This window comes from Neophocaena asiaeorientalis, unplaced genomic scaffold (genome assembly GCF_003031525.2).
Source record: "Neophocaena asiaeorientalis asiaeorientalis breed wild unplaced genomic scaffold, Neophocaena_asiaeorientalis_V1.1 scaffold62, whole genome shotgun sequence".
NCBI lineage: Eukaryota > Metazoa > Chordata > Mammalia > Artiodactyla > Phocoenidae > Neophocaena > Neophocaena asiaeorientalis.
Window position 1 is genome coordinate 1,995,019 of NW_020175191.1, and position 24,174 is coordinate 2,019,192.

General features: G+C 36.7%; 1 protein-coding gene across 3 annotated transcripts in view; it reads left to right on the forward strand.

Annotated features, from left to right (window-relative positions):
• MAGI3 (membrane associated guanylate kinase, WW and PDZ domain containing 3) overlaps positions 1-24,174 on the forward strand; it is a 259,858-nt gene that overhangs the window by 221,794 nt on the left and 13,890 nt on the right. For all 3 annotated transcript variants that reach the window (XM_024764789.1, XM_024764790.1, XM_024764791.1), the window contains 4 exons: positions 404-495; positions 9,713-9,905; positions 12,242-12,430; positions 17,466-17,651. In XM_024764789.1, the coding sequence (XP_024620557.1) occupies positions 404-495; positions 9,713-9,905; positions 12,242-12,430; positions 17,466-17,651 (660 nt within the window). The remainder of the gene's footprint in view (positions 1-403; positions 496-9,712; positions 9,906-12,241; positions 12,431-17,465; positions 17,652-24,174) is intronic.

Consider the following 24,174-nt stretch of genomic DNA (forward strand, 5'->3'; position numbering starts at 1 on the left):
CCAAAGTAAAATCATAGATTTAAGTAGGTTTAATTTTTTTAATTTATTTATTTTTAGAAATAGATTTAGGTCTACCTTGGAAAAGATGTACGCAAGTGGAAACATTATATATAATTGCCTTCATACATATTTAACCTGTTACAGATCTTTGTCTTGATAGTCCCAGGCCATATTTAGGAAGATGAAACATTGATTTGAAAGCATCAAGAATTAATGGACGTGTAATACTGAGAGCATGGAAGTGGGAGCAAATATTCCTAAGCAGTCTTGATTCAAAGTTTGGGTTAGAGCACAAAACAGAGATTTATGATTGAATTTTATTGTATTATTAATCCTTTTAAAATAAATCAAAGTGTGTATTATGTATGTATGTTTGTATTTATTATTTTCTGGTTTTCCTTAGCGCCAAACACCAAAGATTTGGATGTTTTTCTTCGGAAACAAGAATCAGGGTTTGGCTTTAGAGTGCTGGGAGGAGATGGACCTGACCAATCTGTAAGTTTAAATACTTTGGAATTTGGCTGTTCCTGTTAAAACTTTTAAGTAGCGATTTGGTAGAATACGGTGTTTTTGTTTTGTTTTCTTTTTTGTTTGGTTTTTTAAAAGATTTTGTTTTCTCTGACAATTTCATTAATATGAGGAAGAACTTCATTTCTATTGGTGTCATAATACCTCAGTTAACTTGGTGTAGCTGAGGTTAAAACTATAGGCAAAAGCTGAATATGTCAGCTGTAAATTAGAGTAATAAATGGTTATACTAGCAAAACATTTACATCTAGAATTTTATTTATACAGGATTCTCACTCAAACTTAGAGAACAAATATAGTGGGTTTATTTTTGTTTTGCCATTAGTTTGATAAAAGTAATGTGCTTCTTAGAATTTAAGAACATATTTAAAGTTCTTTTGTATAATATCAAGAAAGACTACGTTATTATCATGCTTAGAAGTTAGGTGAATAACAATATTCTTTTAAAATGACGGGCTTCTTTCTATTTCTGACTAGAACATTTGATTTATAGAGTATAAATGTGTTCTAATTCGTCATATCAGTTACGGTTAAAATAATCATCAGAGACAGTTTAAGGCAGGTTGCCCTACATAGGGCAAATATAAAATACCTTGATTGTGTCTTGTTTTTCTTTCTTTTCTTTTTAATTGAGCTATGATTGACATATAACATTATATTAGTTTCAGATGTACAACATAACTATTCGATGTTTGTATACACCACAAAATGATCATCACGATAAGTCTAGTTACCATCCGTCACCAAAGTTATAAATTTTTTTCCTGTGATAAGAACTTTTAAGATTTTTCCCTTGGCAACTTTCAAATATGCACTATGGTATTACTGACTGTAGTCCCCATGCTGTACATTACATCCCCATGACTCATTTATTTCATAAACGGAAGTTTGTGCCTACCTCCCCCCAACCCCCTTTCCACTGTCAACCACCATTCTGTTCTAGGAGTTTTGTTTTGTTTGTTTGTTTATTTATTTATTTTGTTCTTTGTATTTCACATATAAGTGAGAATACACAGCATTTGTCTTTCTCTGTCTGACTTACTTCACTTAGCATAATGCCCCCCAGGTCCATCCGTGTTGTCGCAGTTACCAAGATTTCATTCTTTTTAATGTAGTTTAATCTTCGCATCTGGTGATTTTTCTCAATTTTCTTCTTGTAATTGATTTCTAGTTTTATACCATTGTGATTGGAAAAGATGCTTGATATAATTTCAATCATCTTAAATTTATTGAGACTTGTTTTGTGGCTTAACATGTGATCTGGCTGAGTAGTAGTTGTGTGTGTGTGTGTGTGTGTGTGTGTGTATAAAGAAGACATCATATGTATATTTCTTTTTTTTTCTAATTGCTATGGCTAGGACTTCCAATACTATGTTGAATAAAAGTGGCAAGAGTGGGCATCCTTGTCTTGTTCCTGATTTTAGAGCGAAAGCTTTCAACTTTCACCATTGAGTATGGTGTTAGCTGTGGGCTTGTCATATATGGCCTTTATTATGTTGGGGAGTATTCCCTCTACACACTTTGCTGAGAGTTGTTATAAATGGACACTGAATTTTGTCAAATGCTTTTTCTGTACCTGTTGAGATGATCATATGATTTTTATCCTTCATTTTGTTAATTTGGTATATCACATTGATTGATTTGTAGATGTTGAACCATTCTTGCATCCCTGGAATAAATTTCACTCGATCATGGTGTATAATCCTTTTAATGTACTTTTTAATTCGATTTGCTAATGTTTTATTGAGGATTTTTGCATCTGTGTTCATCAGTGATGTTGGCCTGTCATTTTCTTTTTTGGGGGTGTCCTTGTCTATTTTTGGTATCAGGGTAATGTTGGCCTCATAGAATGAGTTTGGAAGTGTTCCCTCCTGTTCAATTTTTGGAAGAGTTTGAGAAGGATAGGTATTAAATCTTCTTTAAATGTTTGGTAGAATTCACCAGTGAAGCCGTCAGGTCCTGGACTTTAGTTTGCTGGGAGGTTTTTAATTACGGATTCAATCTCCTTACTGGTAATTGGTCTGTTCAGATCTTCTACTTTTACATGATTTACTCTTGAAAAATTGCATGTTTCTAGGAATTTATCCATTTTTTCTAGGTTGTCCAGTTTTTTGGCATATAATTGTTTATAGTAGTTTCTTATGATTCTTTATATTTCTGGTGGCATCAAGGGTAACTTCTCTTTATTTCTGATTTTACTTTTGAGCCCTCTTTTTTTTCTTGGTGAATCTAGCTAAAGGTTTGTCAATTTTATTTATCTTTTCAAAGAGCCTGCTCTTAGTTTCACTTTTCTATTGTCTTTTTAGTCTCTATCTCATTTATGTCTACTCTGATCTTTGTTATTTCCTTCCTTCTACTAACTTTGGGCTTCTTTTGTTCTTTTTCTAGTTCCTTTAGGTGTAAAGCTAATTGTTTGAGATTTTTCTTGTTTTGAGGTAGGCCTGTATTGCTATGAACTTCCCTCTTAGAACTACTTTTGCTGCATCCCAGAGATTTTGGTAAGTTGTATATCCATTTTCTTTTGTCTCAAGGTATTTTTTTATTTCTCTCTTGATTTCTTCATTGATTCATTGGTTGTTCAGTAGCATGTAGTTTAATCTTCACATTTTGTGATTTTTCCCAATTTTCTTATAATTGATTTCTACTTTTATACCCTTGTGGTTGGAAAAGATGCTTGATATAATTTCAGTCTTCTTAAATTTGTTGAGACTTGTTTTGTGGCTTAACATGTGATCTGTCCTGAAGAGTGTTCCACTTGAGAAGAATGTGTAATATGCTACTTTTGGATAGAATGTTCTATATATATATCTGTTACGATTATCCATTCTAATGTGTCATTTAAGGCCCACATTTCCAAGATTGATCTTATGTCTGCATGATCTAGTCATTGATGTAAGTGGAGTATTAAAATTCCTTACTATTACTGTATTACTGTCAGTTTCTCCCCTCAGATCTGTTAATATTTGCTTTATATATTTAGGTGCTCCTATGTTGGGTGCATAAATATTTACAAATATTATATCTTCTTGTTGGATTGACTCCTTTATCATTATGTAATGCCCTTTTTGTCTTTCAGTGCAGTCTTTGTTTTAAAGTCTATTTTGTCTGATGTAGGTATAGTTACCTCAGCTTTCTTTTGGTTTCTTTTTGCACAGAACATCTTTATCCATCCCTCTGCTTTCAGTCTTTGTGTCTCCTTACATCTGAAGTGAGTGTCTTATAGGCAGCATATAGATGGATCTTGTTTGTTTATACATTCAGCCACTCTAAGTATTTTGATTGGAGAATTTAGTCATTTACACTTAAAGTAATTATTGAGAGGTATGTACATGTCATTTTGTTAATTGTTTTCTGGCTGTTTTGTAGTTCCTCTCTGTTCCTTTCTTCTTCTCTTGCTTTCTATGTTATGCTCATATTCTATTTTTGTTATCTTTTGTGTGTCTATTATAGGTTTTTGTTTGTGGTTACCATGAGGCTCACATATAACAGCTTATATATATATCAGTCTATTTTAAGTTGATAGCAAGTTAAGCTTGAATGCATTCTAAAACTCCCCCCCATCACATTTTACATTTTTGATGTCACATTTCACATCTTTTTATTTTGTGTATACCGTTACTGATTATTCTATAGTTATTTTTACTACTTTTGTCTTTTAACCTACATACTAGCTTTGTAAGTGATTATATTTACCTTACCCATGAGATTTATACTTTCATATGTTTCCTTGTTGCTAATTAATGCCCTTTCTTTTCAGCTAAAGTAGTCCCTTTCACATTTCTCATAAGGTCAGTTTAAGTGATGAAGAACTCCTTTGACGGTTTCTTGTCTGGAAAACTCCATCTGTCCTTCAATTCTGAATGATAATTTTGCTGAGTAGAGTATTCTTGGTTGGAAGTTTTTTCCTTTCAGCACTTTGAATATATCATGCCACTCACTTCTGGCCTGCATAGTTTCTGCTGAAAAATCTGCTCATAGTCTTTTGGGGGTTCCTTTGTATGTAACAAGTTGTTTTCCTCTTGCTGCTTTTAAGATTCACTCTTTAACTTTTGACATTTTAATTATAATGTATCTCTGTGTGGATCTTTTTGGGTTTGTCTTTTTGGGAACTCTCTGGGCTTTCTGGATCTGGATGTCTGTCTCTTTCCCCAGGTTAGGGAAGTTTTCACAGTCATTATTTCTTCAGGTAAGTTTTCTGCTCCTTTCTCTCTCTCTTCTCCTTCTGGCACCCCTATAATGCAAATGTTTTTCTGATTGAAGTCATTCCATAGGTACCTTGGGCTATCCTCACTTTTATTCATCTTTTTTTTTTCTTTTTGCTGCTCTTGTTGGGTGAGTTCCACGGCCCTGTCTTCTAGATCACTGATTCTTTCTTCTGTTTTATCCAGTCTGCTGTTGAATCCCCCTAGTGTAATTTTCGGTTCAGTTATTGTATTCTTCAGCTCCATGACTTCTGTGTAGTACTTTCTTATATTTTCTGTCTCTTTATTGAAGTTCTCACTGTGTTTATGCATTCTTCTCCCACATTCAGTAAGCATCTTTATGACCATTACTTTGAACTCTTTATCAGGTAAATTACTTATCTCCATTTCATTAAGGCTTTTGTCCTTAGGTTTTATTTTGTTCTTTCATTTGGAACATATTTCTCTGTTTCCTCATTTTGCTTAACTCTCTATTTTTGTTTCTATATATTAGGTGAAGCAGCTACCTCTCCCAGTCTTGAAGGAGTGACCTTGTTTAGGAGATGAGCTTATCTTTCAACTTTGTCCTAGCTCTTGGTTGTCTCTCCAACCTTTGTGATTGTCTAAGCAGCCTGATTTATTCTCAGTAAGTCCCAGTCACTGAGGGTGTGCCAAGACCTCTCAGTGTTCCAAAGGGAGGGACCTCAGTCAGCATCTAGCTTCAGGCTGATTGGAAGCCATACCCTCAGGCAGCAGCTTTTAAAGTATGTCAACATACACAGTCCTGTGGGACTGCAGTTGTAAACTCTGCTGGCCTCCAGACCAGGAGATCTGAAGGTATCACCTGGGTGACAGTTGCAAAAATCAGGACTTCAAACAAGTTTATAAGCTTGTTTCTGGGAGGTACCAGAGAGCCATAGTGAAGCCAGGGAAGAGTGCAAAGATGGCATCTCCAGCCTCTGTTCCCTGAAAGCACCTCTGTAGCCTCTAGATGTGTGGCAAAGCTGAACCCTGCCCCTCAAGCTAGAACAAGTAAATAGGCCTTTTTCACAGAAAGACTGGGGTTGGGGGGCAGTGTTTCAGTCTGCAGTCTGTGTAGTGCCATGGGGGTGGGAGCTTGTCAAGAACTGTCTCTCTTATTGTTACAGTCTCATGGGACTCAAGAATGCAGGCTGCCCTGGCCACCAGTGCCAGGCAATCAAGGAATGACCCCTGTATAGACTACATGTGCCCACCAGCTTTAGCTAAGCAGCCAGAGAGTTCAAGGCCAGGGCATACCCAATAGCACTAGCGGGGCAGTAGGAGAGTGTAGGGCCAGGGTGCATCCACTGGCACAGCAGAGTAGAGGGAGAGCACAAAAATTGGCGCCTGCTAGCACCTCTATCCCTGGAGAGAGTCCCAGTAGAGCTCCAGCCCTTCGGCAGATGCTTTAAGAGTAGCAAATGAATCTCCTTCACATACAGTCTAGGCAGTTTTCAAACTGCTGCTTTTGCGCTGGTCCCCGGCGTGAGTGAGTCTGTGTGTAAACCCTTTAAGAAAAGTATCTCAGTTCCCTATAGCCCTTTGGGTCCCCTGGATGTGAGGCCCTTTGGTTTTCCAAGCCAGACATTTTGGAGGTCCATCTCTCCATTGCAGATCCAAAGGTTAAGTTGTATGATGTGAGGCACGAACCCCTCACTCCTTAGGGAGAAGCTCCAGATTTGTGAGATGCCTCTGATTATAGGTCACTGTGCTGGGGGGTAGGGTTTGGCAGACCATGTCTTTGCCTTTCCTACCCATCTCAGTGTGGCCCTTTTACCATTTCTTGTGAAGGAATTGTTCAGCTAATTTTCAAATCTTTTTCAGAGGGAATTGTTCCATATGTAGCTGTAGCTTCCATGTGTCCATGGGAGGAGGTGAGTTCAGGATCTTCTTACAACAACATGTCAGACTGTACCTCCTCCAGACTAGTTATATTTCTCTTGATTGTTTCTGATGGTAGATGTAGTTTCGTAGATATAGTTTGTCACTTCCTATTTTGTTGATACTCATAGTGTTTGTTCACTTAGGCGTTTTAAGAATTTTTCTCAAACGGCTTGGGAGAAACCTTTCTCTTCTCTTCTCTCCTTTTTAATTGAAGTATAGTTGATGTGCAATGTTATTATAAGCTACAGGTGTACAATATAGTGATTCACAATTTTTAAAGGTTATACTCCATTTATAATTATTATAAGATATTGACTATATTCCCTGTTTTGTACAATATATCCTCCTATCTTATTTCACATATAATAGTTTGTACCTCTTAATCCCTTATGCCCATATTGCCCCTCCCCACTTCCCTCTCCCCACCGGTAACCACTAGTTTGTTTTCTGTATCTATGAGTCTGCTTCATTTTTGTTATCCACCAGTATTTTGTATTTTTCTACATATAAGTGATACATTCCATGTATAAGTGATATCATACAGTATTTGTCTGACTTATTTCACTTAGCATAATGCCCTTCAAGTCCATTCATGTTGCTTCAAATGGCAAAATTTCATTCTTTTTTATGGCCTAGTAGTATTCCATTGCACATATATGTATGTATATATAGGTGTGTATGTAGATATAGATCACATCTTCTTTATCCATTCATCTGTTGATGGACACTTAGGTTGCTTCCATATCTTGGCAATTGTAAATAATGCTGTTATGAACGTTGGGGTACATGTATCTTTTCGAGTTAGTGTTTTCATTTCTTTTAGATATATACCCAGGAGCGGAATTGCTGGGTCATATGGTAGTGCTATTTTTGTTTTTTGAGAAACCTCCATACTGTTTTTGACAGTAGCTGCACCAATTTATATTCCCACTAACATTGTAAAAGTTTTCCCTTTCCTCCATATCCTTGCCAACATTTGTTATTTGCAGACTTTTTGATGATAACCATTTTGACAGGGGTGAGTTGATACCTCATTGTGGTTTTGACTTGCCTGATGATTAACAATGTTGAGCATCTTTTCATGTGCCTGTGGGCCATCTGTATTTCCTCTTTGGAAAAATGTCTGTTCAGGTCTTCTGCCCATTTTTTAATTGGGTTGTGTTTTTTGGGATATTAAGCTGTATGAGCTGTATATATATTTTGGATATTAATCCCTCATTGGTCTCATCATTTGCAAATATTATTTCCCAGTTTGTAGGTTGTCTTTTTGTTTTATTTATGGTTTCCTTTGCTGTACAAAAGCTTTTAAGTTTAATTACATTCGATTTATTTTTGTCTTTATTTCCATTACTCTAGAAAATGGATCCAAAAAAATATTGCTGCGATTCATGTCAAAGAATGTTTTGCCTATGTTTTCCTCTAGCAGTTTTAGAGTATCCCATCTTACACTTGGATCTTTAATCCATTTTGAGTTTATTTTTGTATATGGTATTAGAGAGTGTTCTAATTTCATTCTTTTGCATGTAGCTGTCCAGTTTTCCCGGCACCACTTATTGAAGAGACTGTCTTTTCTCCATTGTATATTCTTGCCTCCTTTGTCATATATTAATTGGCCATAAGTGTGTGGGTTTATCTCTGGGCTGTCTGTTCTGTTCCATTGATCTATGTGTCTGTTTTTGTGCCAGTACCATACTGTTTTGATTAGTGTAGCTTTGTAGTATAGTCTGAAGTCAGGGAAGTCAGGGATTCCTCCAGCTCTGTTCTTCTTTCTCAAGATTGTTTTGGCTATTTGGGATCTTTTGTGTTTCCATACAAATTAAAAAAAAAAATTTTGTTCTTGTTCTGTGAAAAATTCCCTTGGTATTTTGATAGGGATTGCATTGAATCTGTACATTGCTTTGGGAAGTATGGTCATTTTAACAATATTAATTCTTCCAGCCCAATAACACAGTATATCTTTCAGTCTGTTTGTGTCATCTCCAATTTCTTTCATCAGTGACTTTTAGTCTTCCAAGTACAGGTCTTGTACCTCCTTAGTAGGTTTATTCCTAGGTATTTTGTTCTTTTTGATGCAATGGTAAATAGGATTGTTTCCTTAATTTCCCTTTCCAACAGTTCATTATTAGTGTATAGAAATGCAACAGATTTCTGTATATTAATTTTGTATCCTGCAGCCTTACCGAATTCATTGATGAACTCTAGTAGTTTTGTTTTATGGTGGCAGGAATTTCTACATATATGTAGGATTTTCTACGTATACTGTCATGTCATCTGCAAACAGTGACAGTTTTACTTCTTCCTTTCCAATTTGGATTCCTTTTTCTTGTCTGATTGCTGTAGCTAGGACTTCCAATACTCTGTAGAATAAAAGTGACAAGACTGAGCATCCTTATCTTGCTCCTGATCTTAGAGGAAATGCTTTCACTTTATCTTCTCTTAAATGTAGGGTTCTAGCAGCTCTGAAACTAGCCCAAACATTTAGGATTACCGAATTATAGGATTCTAATTGCTGGCAAACAGAATGAATTAGATGTGTTCACCTAGATGCAAGTGAATCTTAGGTCACTCTGTTCCCTTAAAATATTTACTGCTTTATAATTTAGAAACAAGACATATTTCTCTTTTGCATATATGAAACTTGTACTAATAGCCTTATGTAATGGGAGTATTGTAAGGATTATTCCAGTTGCTATGAACAGTGTACAAAATAAATCTTTCCTGATGACATTCAGTGGACTTTACTAGTAGCTACTCCACAAAATTGCGTTTTCTGAGTTTAATGTTTTTGTTTTATTATAGTAACGGAAGCAATAGTAGTATTTTTTAAGTTATTGAAATACTTGGTATTTTCTGTCTTCCTTGTCCCTAACCCAGCAAATCCAGAAGAGGTTATGTGGTGTGGTCGTTTGAAGTGCTGTTTTGGAGAATGGTCAATTTCTAAGATTTCACCTTTCTAAAATATGACAGTTTTCATGTTGAACTGCAAAAATCTGTTGGTTTGCACAGTTCTGAGTCAGGAAGTACTTAACTTGGTAGTTAAGGATCTTAGTACATCTTAGTAGACTGTATAGACCAACCTACACCTTATGTCTTATCAGATATACATTGGGGCCATCATTCCTCTGGGTGCAGCTGAGAAAGATGGTCGTCTCCGTGCAGCTGATGAGCTGATGTGCATTGATGGAATTCCTGTTAAAGGGAAATCACACAAACAAGTGCTAGACCTGATGACAACTGCTGCTCGGAATGGCCATGTGTTATTAACTGTCAGAAGAAAGATCTTCTACAGTGGTATGTGAACCTGTTCCCATTCTGATAGGTTAAGAAAGAAACAAAGAGACTCAGTCCACATTTTGGGGGAGTTTTTTGGGTTTTTTTTTTTTGCAGGTTATTTTATTATGTTTAATAGTGTATGAGATAACTCATTTGGTGTGATCCAAGGCCTCATTGTGGAAGGTCATGTAAGGTCAAAAGGATTCAGAAATAATACTACTACTATCAAAAAAGAGAAATAAATTTGGGGCCTCTATATTAAGATTATATTAATATATATAGATGAATTTGCCAATGTGGCATTGTAGATCAGAGTATCAGCTTTAATCTGTTTTCTGAAAAACAAAGTTATTTAGTCATACCAAGATATCCCATTAGCTGAATATCAAAAGATTTTGGATCCTGATGATCCTAAATATTCAAAGAGGACAGAATGTGTCTACTTGACAAGGTTTAGTATAATATAATTTAACATTTGAGTGCTTACCACGTCCCAGACATATTGATTTTTTTACTTACTCTTTAGAACACTATGATGTAAACACTATCATTATTCTAGTTACTCACAGAAAGGTTGAGAAACACATAGGTGGTAGGTAGTAGGACCAGGATTAAAACAGGTAGTTTAATTACAGAGCTTGGGGTCTAAACCATTACACTAGGGTATGAAAATCTCATGTATTTTCTCTTCGGTAGTTTTGTGAATATTAAGTAGAAATTTTTAAAAGTGAATTCTTGCCACTTAAAAATTTTTAAAAGACAACCCTATGGCACCACAAGAGTGTAAGCCTCATGTAGTTTGGGAGTTTCATCCATTTAGTTATGTGCTGTGTCCCCAGTATTTAGAAAATGCCTGCCTGGCACAGAGTGGACATAAAAAAATTTGTCGACTTGATGAATAGTTGCATTGCTCTTAAAAATGAGGCACCGTGTTTTTGATTGCAACATCCAAAGTAAAGGCCCAGGGACTTCCCTCGTGGTCCAGTGGTTAAGACTCCCTGCTCCCAATGCAGGGGCCCGGGTTCGATCCCTGGTCAGGGAACTAGATCCTGCTTGCTGCAACTAAGAGCCTGCATTGCTGAAGCTAAAGATCCCTCATGCCACAACAAAAAGATCCCGCGTGCTGCAGCTAAGACCTGGCACAGCCAAATAAATAAATAAGTAAATAACAACAAAGTAAAGGCCCACCTCCCTTCCTAAATATCAGGTATTCCTTGATGCATACAGATTTTAATGCAGTGTTGCCTCCATTTGGTTGTGCTGAAGTCAGAACATAACTACACAGAGTAAAAAATGTGATGCTATACAACTAGAGGTTGGCTCCCTCCTGGAAAGCATCATGAAGAAGTTTCATAGTAGTTTGATATTACTGGAAGCATTTTAGCTAATTCATTCTAACCATGCATTATATCAAAAAGAACCTTTCTATTAATGATTGGATGTTGGTGACACTTTGTCGAGGTGCAAAAACGTATTCTCAGAATCACATAGATTTTGACCCAAAGAGACCTTGTAAATGCATATTCATCGATGGCAGTGTGTTGTGGTTGTTGTTTATGATGTTTTGTATCAAACTATGGCACAAAACTTGCTCTTTTTTTGAAATCAGTTAGGACTAACTTGTGTCATTCTTTCTCACATTCTGATGTTATCTTGAATAGGAGAAAAAGGTGTAGGTTAACTGCCCATTTGCTAGGAATTCCGTATGACCTAATCTATGCCTAGGAGAGTTTGCCGTTCATGTGGACAGCTTGTTGTATGCCTGAGAACTGCTAATGGTTAACTCATCTGGTATCACCCATCAGGAACCTGCAGTTGTAAAACACATTGTAAAAGATAAATTCTGTGTAGATGGCAAACTGTTCTCAACCTGTAATGGGCAGCCTCTCTATCCTGATGCAGTGACCTCTCAGACGTCATGAGTGTCAGTCACTGCACTAAATTATATTTAAAGTTGATTTTAAAAGGAAGTTTACTGTGTTGTTATTCATTATCAACTTTTTAAAAAATTACTGGTCCAGGTTAAAAACCTTGCTGGAATTAAAATAATTTCAAGAAGAATTTTTTTACTATCAAATTTCACAGAAGCTTTGAAAAACTTCCTTTAAAGTGAGGTAACGTTTTGCATTTTTCCAACTATGTACTTAAAGAGCATTTAAGAAGTCAGCTGGACTGCTGCCGCCTACATCTGCACTCAAATTAGGTCCAGAGCTCACGTGGGTGGAGGTGCTGCTTTTCTATTCTTTATGTTATTAGAAACTAAATTTTCTTGTGAAAGGCTTAGCACAAAAACACTTTAATTATCAAAAGTTATGATATTCCAGAAATATCAAAATTGATCATGTTTATTATAGAGAAACAACCTGAGGATGACAGCTCTCAAGCCTTCCTTTCAACACAGAATGGCTCTCCCCGCCTGAACCGAGCAGAGGTCCCAGCCAGGCCTGCTCCCCAGGAGGCCTATGATGTTATCTTGCAACGAAAAGAAAATGAAGGATTTGGCTTTGTCATTCTCACTTCCAAAAGCAAGCCACCTCCAGGAGGTAAGGGCTCCTATGTCCTGTTATCCTTCCCTACAATTCCAGTTTTCTGAGTTGCCTGCTGGGGTTTATGAAACTAGTTAGGAATCATGTATGGATATAAATTGCCTCAGAGAGTTATCTTCTTTTAAATGCTGAATATTTTCTTTATTTTCAAAATTAGGTAATCTGGGGACTTCCCTGGTGGTCCAGTGGTTAAGATTTCACCTTCTAATGCAGGGGGTGTGGGTTCAATCCCTGGTCAGGGAGCTAAGATCCCACATGCCTCACAGCTAAAAAGTCAAAACATGAAACACAGAAAATTCAATGAAGACTTTAAAAATGGTCCACATCAAGAAAAAAATTAAAAAGTTAAAAAAAAAAAAGGAAATTGACTGTATTAGAAAAAAAAAATTAGGTAATCTGAATCAAACCTTCCAGGCTTCAGGTTTATCTATCTCAGATTCCATAAAATAAGTCTTATTAGTAGCTTGGTTTGCATCAAGATTATATTGTGGCAGTATATCAGGGATGTGACCTAATTGCTTTAGTGAAAGGACAATGCTGAATTTTTAAAATTATGGGGGCATAGGGTTTTTTTTCAAATTAGGGGAAATTGTGTATGCAGAAATGAATTAAATGCTAGAAACAGTTGAGAAGAAGTAAAACAGATTACCAGAAAAATCTTGACCCAAATATGTCTTAAATAGTCCTTTCATGTTATTTAATAATAATTGCCATATTCCAGCTATAAAGCGACCTTCTTGAATGATAAGAGGCATTCTTACTTTATATGCTTCATTGAAAGGTAAAAATTTTGTCAGAACCTTGAAAAATTAAATATCCTGAACCCAGCTTAACAGAATGTTGTCATTTGAGAAGGATGAGTATGTGTATTAATTCCCTCAACAAAGGAGGAATTACCTCTAGTATGTTCAGGGCTGTTATGATTCAGCAAATTAAATATTTGTCATGTCTTTATGTTTCTAAGAAATAATCATCTTTAAATATAATTGTAAAATCCAAATGAATATAAGATGAGAACCAGCAAATTAATATTTATGTATTATGCTTGTCTGGTAGCTTTATTTTTCCAAGTCAAGTGATAAAAATCTTTGACCACATGAAAATGCATTCTTGCCTTTGCCAGTGGATTTGATTATATCTTGGGTAGTGAGATCCTTTTAGACTAGATGGTCACTAAAACCTTAGTAAAAAAAGAAAACACTTTCAGTAAAGTGTTGTGAGCCAAACCAATTTGCAAAAATCTTGCTAGAATTAATGCAGTTGTGTAGAGGAAGAAGATTCCGTGACATGGATGGGTTATTACTATAGTATCAGGTCACTGCTCACTGATACTAGTTTCCATTTTCCAAAAGCCGTTGCTATGGTAACGCTTGGAACTGGAACTGTCACTGATGCTTTGAGGATGATCATGTGGCCTGTGTCAGAAAAATAAAAGGAAGCAGCATTTAGGTGGAGTTTATTTTGTATCATTGGTTATTTGTTTTTCAAAATACTGATTTCCATTTTAGATAATCATATTCTCATTCTAATACCATGCAATAATCCCAGGCATTCAGATTAACAAAAATAGTGAAAGATTACTCAGCATGATAGATGCTAACCACTTTTCATATTGAGGATACTCCTTTTCTAGCACCACAAAAATTAGGTGACAGTCTAGTGTTCACCATAAAACTGGGAGATACAGAGGAATTCAGTAAAATAAATTAGAGGAATTCAGTAAAATAAATTATGTTACTTAAATATGTTTAACATATTTTTATACTTGTTTGTTTAAAATTTATATTATTATACTTCAATACATTATATATTAAATATTTTATTTGTGTATATTTATTTGTTTATATTTAAATTTTTAAAATCTTTTTATATGTATTTGTTTAAATTTCTTCTTACTATTTTGATGGTTTTACATACCATAGATGCTAGATCTCTGTATAAGACAGTGTCATTAAGTGCTGGGCTTTGTAATCAGACAAACCTGGATTCTAGACCTGCTTATGTCTTTTAATAGCTGTCTGATCTTGGGCACATTACTTAGCCTCCAAGAGCTCCAGTTTCCACTGTGAAATGAGGATGATGATAACACTTCCTGTCCCGTGTGTTTGTGAGGATTAAAGGAGATACCGCATGTGAAGCCCTTTGCCTGGACCTTCAATAAATGCTAGCTGCTGTTGCTTATTGTAGTTTCTGCTACCATTGTCATCATCATTATTTATAAAATTGTCACTGCCTCTTGACCTTTTTTTTTTAAGAAACGTTAAAAAGTTTATCAATATTTGAGTAATGAGATGGGAAAGAAAGCCCAATTAAAATGTAGGACTGAGGCAGCAACTAATGGTGGCAGGAAATGAGTGTTGCTGCAAACTGCATAACAATGAAAGTTTGGTCTAGAAAAGAGTTAGCACAGGTGAAAAGGCCAGAAACCTGTCTGTCAGAATAGATCATTCTTTATGGATCTTGTCTTGGTATAGATTGGTATTCCGCACAGTGTAGATTGTTGGGGTTTTTTTCCCTTTTGCCGAAATGTATTTACTGCTGACATTTGTCACGAGACGAGTTCCCAGTAGCACCTCTAATACCAGTTATAAAATTCTACGATTCTCTACTGTTGGCTTTTTCAAAGATCAGGGATGCAGGCCCAGCATCCTTCTTGCCCTGGACCCAGTTTGTGTCAGAGCTACATGAATGAAGCACTTAGAAAAGACCTCTATTGAAGATGAAAAGGACTTGGCTAGTTTTTGCATTGCCAGTACTTCAGAGGTTTCAGTGTTTCTGTTATTATATACTTTTCAGTTCTGGTTGCAAAGGATTTCTTTGGGAAGGGGACATTTCCAGTTACTGTCCTTTCTTTTCCTGAAAAGAAATGTTTTAAGAGCACTGAAGTGATCCCAGCAGCTGGACAAGCCAGTCTGTGAGACAGATTTAGGCCAAGATGATTGAAGACGGATAAATTGGCTTTATGGCAGATGCCTGTAGAGTTTGTATATACCAACAACAAGGCAGGACTTAGACGTTTCCTTAGCCATGCAGTTACTTAGAAAACTTCCCAGTCTATTCAGAGAATGTTCAGAAGTTGTCTTTCTACTGGTCTGCTATTTTTAGCTGTTTTGGTGGTGCTGCTATAAATGTCAAGAAAATAAGGATCTGACTACTTTTATCTTCTCTCACCTCGACGATTAACCCTTTGTGAAGTTCTGTACCAAGATTTGCCAATTCCTTTTGACCACATTGCTCACAGGATGAGAAAGGAAACCCTGAGACATCAGAGATTCATGTTGTATGATGCTTTCCCAAGTCTGAACAAACCCCTTTCAGTGTTCCAGGGAGCTGAATGATTTTCTTCTCGGGGGATCTGGAATGAACACTGTGTACAAGTAAATCTCTTCTAAGAAGGAGAGTAACTAAGATATTGATTTAGAAGGTCACCACAGGGCTTCTGTGTGATTCTCCCTATGTTTCTGATGTGTCACCTGTTGTACTATCAGGGCAATCAACTCATGCTGCCTGGCACAGGACATGGCCCATGCTGCTCTGGAGCTTTTCTAATTAGTTTATAGGGAAAATGGCATAATAAGTGCTTGATATAATTCAGAGCTAAAAGGCACTTGCTTCCAACAGTGACTTCCTCATTTTTAAGATAAAGTCTCTCAATGTATAATCCTAGAAGAGCCAAGGAATGGCATTCACTGTCCATGGGGACATAAATCATGGCCGAGAATAACTTCCAGTCCAAATGAAGGTCTATTAAAATGGCCCTAGGGCTTCCCTGGTGGCGCAGTGGTTGAGAGTGCGCCTGCCGATGCAGGGGACACGGGTTCGTGCCCCGGTCCGGGAAGATCCCACATGCCACGGATCGGCTGCGCCCGTGAGCCATGGCCGCTGAGCCTGCGCATCCGGAGCCTGTGCTCCGCAACGAGAGAGGCCACAGCAGTGAGAAACCTAGATGTAATTCAGAAATACTAGTAAGGAGCCCATTTTACTATGGAAATTAAACATAATCACAGTACCATTTTAAAATACTAAACTATCCTTATTCATAACATTAAGGCTACATATTCAGCAGGAGCTCAAGTGCCTGAATACATTTACTGACCTAGGCAAAGAAATTCTTAGAGAACATAGAAGGAACATTGTTTCTCAATACGAATGCCCCTTATTAAATGGTGAAAGATATTTTGACAAGATTTCCTGAATGTCTGAGAACTCATTTTAAGGCTTAATAACAGTGAAGTGTCGTAATAGTTACTCTAAGAAAGCCTTTAGCATTATGCTAGAGATATAATAGAACCGCACAGAGTGTCTTTGCAAACGTCTTAGATTCAGCTTTGTGCATTCAGGGTATGATTTTATCCGTAAGCCAAATAATCTTAATGTTAAACATTAATGTTCTAATTCCACTCCGCTTTTCTGATTTTTAAAAAACTCTAAAGGCATTAAATAAAAGGAATTAATTTTGCCCTAGAAATAAGTATGATTCATTTTAACGATCAGTCATTTCACTGTAACTGGATTTCTGACCAATCTGAGTCCTAAACTTGATTTTGAACTGCATTTATTTACAAGATTCCTTGTGGGAGTAAATGCCCCTTCAGCAGAACCAAAGATGATCTCATTGTAGCCGTTTCTAAAATAGCCAAAAACATGATGCAGCCTAAACAGCCAACAGCAAACAAGAAACATGAGATATTCTTTCTCATAAGTATCACTGAGGTCAGTAGCCTTTAAACTGGATCATTAGGATGACATTATAAAAATTGGAAAAAGGTTTCTGGTAAGTGGAAAAAGCAAAAAGGTTTATATGCTATGATTGCAACTGTGTAAAGAGCATCTATGCCTGTGGAGAAAGAGTGGAAGATAATATGAAAGTAGTTGCATTTGGATAGGATGATCACAGGTGGTGGTTTTTTGATATATCTTTAAAGAATTTTCTTTGATGTTGTTATGTTGAATTTTTGATGATGATGATGATAAATCCAACACTCCAAGATATGTTAAATAATTGAAAAACCTGGGGATTTTTTTCCCATAGTTATTCCTCATAAAATTGGCCGAGTCATAGAAGGAAGTCCAGCTGATCGCTGTGGGAAGCTGAAAGTTGGAGATCATATCTCTGCAGTGAATGGGCAGTCCATTGTTGAATTGTCCCATGATAACATTGTTCAGCTGATCAAAGATGCCGGTGTCACCGTCACACTAACAGTCATTGCTGAAGAAGGTAAGGAACCAGTAGACCTGCCTTCCGCAAACTGATCTGAGGGACACAGAGCCTGTAGAAGGCAGGCTTCCTCCAGCATTGCCAGAACCATTGCAGTGATAGAACCATTTATACGCTCGGGAGTCTCATTTTTTACCTTTTCCATTTAATGAATTTAAAAGACAGTTTATTATAAAGTTGTCAGTAGCTCAAGAAAAATAACACAGCTAGTGAGCGGTGGCCATTTATTTATGTGCTGGAGGAGCAAGCACGCAGAACAAACGACATTGGTAATACTTTTCAGATCTCATTTTCTTAAAATAATGTCTTAAGTCTCTGCTTGAGTGAGAGAAAATCCTCTAAAGAGTTCCAAGAAAGTCACTGTTGATATCAAGCCTTTCATGTCAGGCCCGTGCCATAGTGTGCCTTGCCTCGCAGGCAGGGCTTCGTTCTGGTAGCTGCTTTACAAATGGGGGAAGGGGAGTGCATCGGAATGGCCAGTAAATAGGGCATAAAACGTACTTAGTGTCTCACCTTGCTTTAAGGCTGCCTTTGATCATTAAGAATTTCTAATTAGGAACCATTTTTGAATAGCACCGGTTCATGGTCTTTGTTTATGAATTACAAGGTAACCGTTAAATAATGCTCATCTCATTTTTCCTGATCTTGTAAAATTTATGAGAAGCCAAAAGCAACAGAATTGCGAAGGGTCAGTCTTTCATGTTAAAATTCCTTGTACCGTAATGTGTGTTCATGTCCCCCGTGCCCCCCATGATCCTCTAATCTAGTCAGTTTTCAGGTCTTTTAAGTTTTGATTCTTCCTTTCTTTTCCCTTCCTCCTGTACCACTCGCATACCTTTGTATCTAAGGTACTACATAAATCTCCCCTCTGTCCAAGATTCTGTAGGGGGATTTCTTTGTGGACACGAGTTCGTCTGGCTGCTCTCGGAGGCCCCTTCTCATTCTAAGACACTGTGACATCCCTGCCTCTGCTCTTTTCCCTTCTCTAGCCTGTTCTGCACTCTGCCCAGACTCTGTCCCAGACGCTGCTGATTCTTCCTTCTAAAGTCCTCTTCAGTGCAAGCGCCAGTGCTTCCCCGCTCTCTGCACAGAAAGTGTTTTATGATTTTGTTCCCAGCCTGCCTTTTAAATTTACCTCCCAGTTCTTTCCAAATTCTCTGTCCAAATTCTCAGATCTTTCCAAAGATCTGTCTCTTTTTCCAGATCCTTCTAGAACTGGTCCTCATTGGCCTCTGTGCACATGGCCTTCCTCCCGCAGTCCCATAGCACTCCTTACCTCTGCAATTCACTGAGCACTATTACATCACTAACTCCCTATTAAAGGGTCTGTTCTTTGAATACAAAGAAAATGTTACCAATTGACTAGGATACTTGCTAGGCACTCAGTAAATATTTTTTTGAATGAAGGAATGAGTAAATGGATGAATGAGCGAATGAGCAAAGTAAGAGTCAGGAGATTTTCAGTTCTATGCCAATACCTAGCAGAGGCAATGTAAGCCTAATAGAAGAAGTAAGCTTTTGACTGACAAGAGTTCACTGACACCTATTAGCTAGTTGTCTGACCTTAAACAAGCCACTTAACATTTCTAACCTTCAGTTTTTAATCTGTAGGGTGGGAATAATGATATCTATTTCAGGATCACTGTGAAAATTAAAGGTGAAAATGTTCATAATCTGCATAAATACCCTAAGGTGCTCATCTAGTGATAGCTGTCATTATCTTACCACGTCTTTGCCTGGCTGCCTCCCTCACTCACCGCCTAAGGAAATAATAATATTTAAGAAGCACTTACTATGTGGCAGCTATTGTCCTAAGTACTTTACATCTGCTAAATCATTTAATCCTCACACTAACCCTAGTTTGGCACTATTAATGTCCCATTCTATAGGCGAGGAAATGAGCCACCAAGCAGTTAGAGAACTTGCCCCTGGTCATAAAAGTAATGACAGAACAAGTATTTGAATACAGGCTCTAGGCTGTAGAATCTGTGCTCCTAACTGCTGTGCCTTCCCTAACTAATCACAGTGTCTAAAATAACCCTCCCCCTGCCTGACCCAGTCTTCCCTTACTCAGCTTTACTTTTTTTTTTAATTATTAATTAAAAAAATGTTTATTGAAGTATAGTTGATTTACAAAATTGTGTTAGTTTTACAGGTACAGCACGGTGATTCAGTTATATGTGTGTGTGTGTGTATATATATATATTCTTTTTTAGATTCTTTTCCCTTATAGATTATTACAAAGTATTGAGTATAGTTCCCTGTGCTATACAATAGGTCCTTGTTGATTATCTATTTTACATATAGTAGTGTGTATATGTTAATCCCAACCTCCTAATTTATCCCTCCCCATCCCCTTTCCCCTTTGGTAACTCTAAGTTTGTTTTCTATATCTGTGAGTCTCTTTCTGTTTTTCAGCTTTACTTTTCTTCATTGTACTTATCTCTACCTGAGGTTATTGAACTATGAGTTTATTTGTTTATTGTCATCTCCCCTACTAGAATGTAAAGTCATAAGATTCATGAAGTTAGAGAATTTGTCATGTTTGGTGCTAAATCCCAAGGGCCTAAAACATTGTTAACCACATAGTAAGTGCTCAATCAAATTTTTTGAATGAAGGCTTATTGTTACTTAATATGATTTTGGTACGATTTCTTTATCTCAGTTTCTTTACCATGATCTCTTTGGCCTACTTTTTAGCCTTAAATTTTGTTCCGTGACCCACAAAGAAAAGCAGGCCTCAGTGCCACAGGGTTGTGACATTTCAGGGTTGTTCTGAGAATGATGTATGTAGTACACTTATATCACCATGCTTGGCATGCAGTAGTGATAGAAGCTACTAGAAGTAGTGGAACTAGCAGTAATATACATCAGTGTTTCTCAAACCATATATAGAAGCATCAGTGGGTTTTTTTCCCAGTTCATCACAGACCAGCATTTTTGTAAAATTCAATAACAATTAAATGAAAAATGAAAATTACTCTGTCGAATCATTATAAAATTAAAAAAATTTTACTCTCAGTGTCAGTATGCATCTTATTGCTGACTGACTAACGGACCACACTTTGAGTAGTCTTGAGACGGAGAAAGAAGTGGTCTTTCTACTGCTGAATGATATTAGTATAATTTTTTTTTCAGAATTACCCTTTATTGTTGATGGTGTTTTCGAGAGGTTGTCCAAAATTACTCAGTTGTTTTTCTTCCGTTTAAAAATTAATTTTGGAATTCCCTGGCAGTTCAGTGGTTAGAACTCCGAGCTTTCACTGCCGAGAGCTGGGGTTCAATCCCGGCTCTGGGAAATGAGATCCCACAAGCTGCGTGGCACGGCAAAAAAATAAAATAAAATAACTTTGACATTCTGGCCCAAATACTTCTGGACTTGTCTTCTGGACAATCTTAAGATTTCTTATATAATGCCAATCAATGTTTACGAAAAGTGGAAGGGGTGGTGGGAAGCACCCTAGCAGATCCATGCTTTAAAGTGTTATTTCATATGTAGGTGCAACCTCTTAAAATACAATCACATTTGACATGTAAAATCACATTTCAATGATTACACCTTACTTTTACTATACTCTGAGTTTTATTAAACTGTGGGAACATTTAGAATCTCTTACTTTTCTCAGGTAAATTAGAAAGTGTCCCTTCTGTCCCATTCATGGAGTTCGTAAGACGTCCAAGCTTCTCTGAAGTCTGTCAATTGCACTAAAGAGTCAAATGAATACTTACAGCTCTACTGCTGTTTTCAGAAATCACACATTCAGAGCTGCATTACATCCCATGTGATACTGCTCCCCCCGCCTCTCCATAAGCCATTCACTGTAAATCAATAAAAGACAGTTACCTGGAAAAAGAAAACTTGTTTCCTTCACCTTCTTTGCCCCCTTTTGCTAGATATGGTTCAGTATCTGTTCTTATTTTGCCAAGTTCCCAAGTCAAGTGTCGTGTGTGGTATAAAACTCTCAAACACATTCAGGACTCGGGATTCCCCCTGCTGTGTGGCATTCCCACGACACTGCCACCTCTTCACCAGGGCAGCTCCTTCTCAAGTCTAGAGCATAAACTGACTCAGCCTGCTTGTTCTTGCTTATTGGAAAGAAATCTTTAAATTGTATGATTTTTTAAAATTGATTCCTAATGTTGTGTCAGGTCTTGTTCATTTCATTTTCAAGAGTGGACGCAAGTTCCCAAAGGCTACCAAGGGCTATGTTAGAATGGCTCTGGTAGCGTTGCCATCATTTTCGTTTTGTTTTGCTTTCCATTGATTTATCTGTTTATTCTCACTTGTCTCCGTTTTCCACTCTCATTTCTCTCACTACTCCCACTGGCAGTTATGCCAGTGTATTTTATGTGCCTCCTTTTATTTATGTATTTTAAAATACATGTTTGTGTGTGTGTCTGCCTTTATTTTTTGAGTTGTATAACTGGTATTGTGTTATAGATTTTATGCTGGTTTTTTTTCTCAGAACCATATGCTTTCTTTTTTTTTAATGTCACTTTATTGTTACAGAATCTAATCCAGGATCTTACATGGCACTTAGTTGTTGTATCTTCTTTTTTCTTTTTAATTGAGACATAACTCATGTGCTATAAATGTCATTGTTTTAAAGTATACAAACCAGTGGTTTTTAGTATATTCATAAGGTTGTGCAACCATCCCCACCAATTCCAGAACATTTTATCACCCCTATAAGAAACCACTACTCTACCTTCTTTCTCTATGGATTTGCTAGATATTTCATGTAAATAGAATTATATCTGACCTTTTATGTCTGGCTTCTTTCACTTAGCAAAATGTTTTCATGTTTCATCTGTGTTGTAGCATGTCCTTTTTATGACTAATGAATAATATCCCATTATGTGTATATATATTTTGCTCATTTAGTCATTATTTGATAAGACACTTGGGTTGTTTCTGTTTTTTTTTCTATTATGAATAATGCTGCTGTGAACATTGGCATACAGTTTTTATACAGATGTATGTTTTCATTTTTCTTGGGTGTATACCTAGGTGTGGAATTGTTGAGTCATATGATGTCATGTTTAACGTTTTGAGGAACTGTTGAACTGTTTTCCACAGCGGCTGCATTGTTATATATTCCCACCAGTAATGTATGAGGCTTCCAATTTCTCCACATCGTCACCATTTATTTTCCTTTGTGTGTGTGTGTGTGTATGTATGTGTGTGTCTTAAGCCATTCTAGTGAGTGTGAAATACAATAGTATCTCATCGTGCTTTTGATTTATATTTCCCTGGTGACTAATGATGTTGAGCGGCTTTTCGTGTGCTGTTGGTCACTTGCATATCTTCTTTGGAGAAATGTCTATTCAGATCCTTTACTCACTTTTAATTGGGTTATCTTTTTTATTGTTGAATTATAAGGCTTCTTTATATTCTGATTTTAGATCCTTATCTGATATATGGTTTGCAAGTCTTTTCTCCCATTTTGCGGGTTGTCTTTTCACTGTTTTGATATTGTCCTCTGATGCACAAAAGTTTAATGTTGCTGTTGTCTAATTTATCTATCTTTTCTTTGGTTGCTTGTGCTTTTGGTATCGTAGCATCAAGTGCCTTCAAGATTTATCTGAGTTGCTGGGTGAATACAATCGATTGCTTTTAACTACTTGACCATTTTCCATACTGTATATTTACTGTGTATTACCTGTCTCCTCCCCCCATAAACAGCCACACCATCTCCAGCTCCACATTATCACAAACTATCCTCTATACCTTCATATATGTACCTTATAAAACAGTGTGAGAATTTATTGGAGTGAAATTGCTTACTTTGACCAAGTACTATCAGATTGTCCTCTGTAATTGCTGCAGCCATCTACACTCTCACCAACAGAACACTGAGGATTCTTTATCTTCACATCCCCGCCAATACTCAGCATTATCCAGCTTTCAAGTTGGCTAGTGTACAGCAAGGAAAGTGTTACTTCATTGGTATATAATTTGCATTTCTCTGATTATGCATGAATTTGAGCATCTATTTGGATGCTTGTTTGGGGTTGTTTTTTTTCTTGTAAATTGCCTCTTCATATCCTTTACTCATTTTTCTTGTGGGATTGCTGTCTTTTTCTTGTTGATATTTAGAGATTCCTTGCAAATTATAGGCATTAGTCCAATTTAGTTTTAGAAAGCATAAATACCTTTTCCTGTCATCTGTATGTTAACTTTGACTATGGTGCCCTTTGTTATACAGAGAGTCTTAATTTAGATGTCACCAGATTAGTCAATTTTTATTCAGTACCTTATGGCTTGTGCTTTTGAAGTTTTATTTAAGATATCTTTCCCCACCCCATATCACAGAAATTTTCTCTTATATTATCATCTATTGGATTTCTAATTTTGCATTTAGATCTTGAATCCATCTGGAGCCTACCTTTATATATAGTTTTAGGAGGGATCCAGTTTTATTTTTTATCCTTACAGTGAGGCAGTTTTTCTAGTACCATCTATTAGATAGTACTTCTTTTCCTCATTGATTTGTGGAGCCATCTCTTCTGTATATTAACC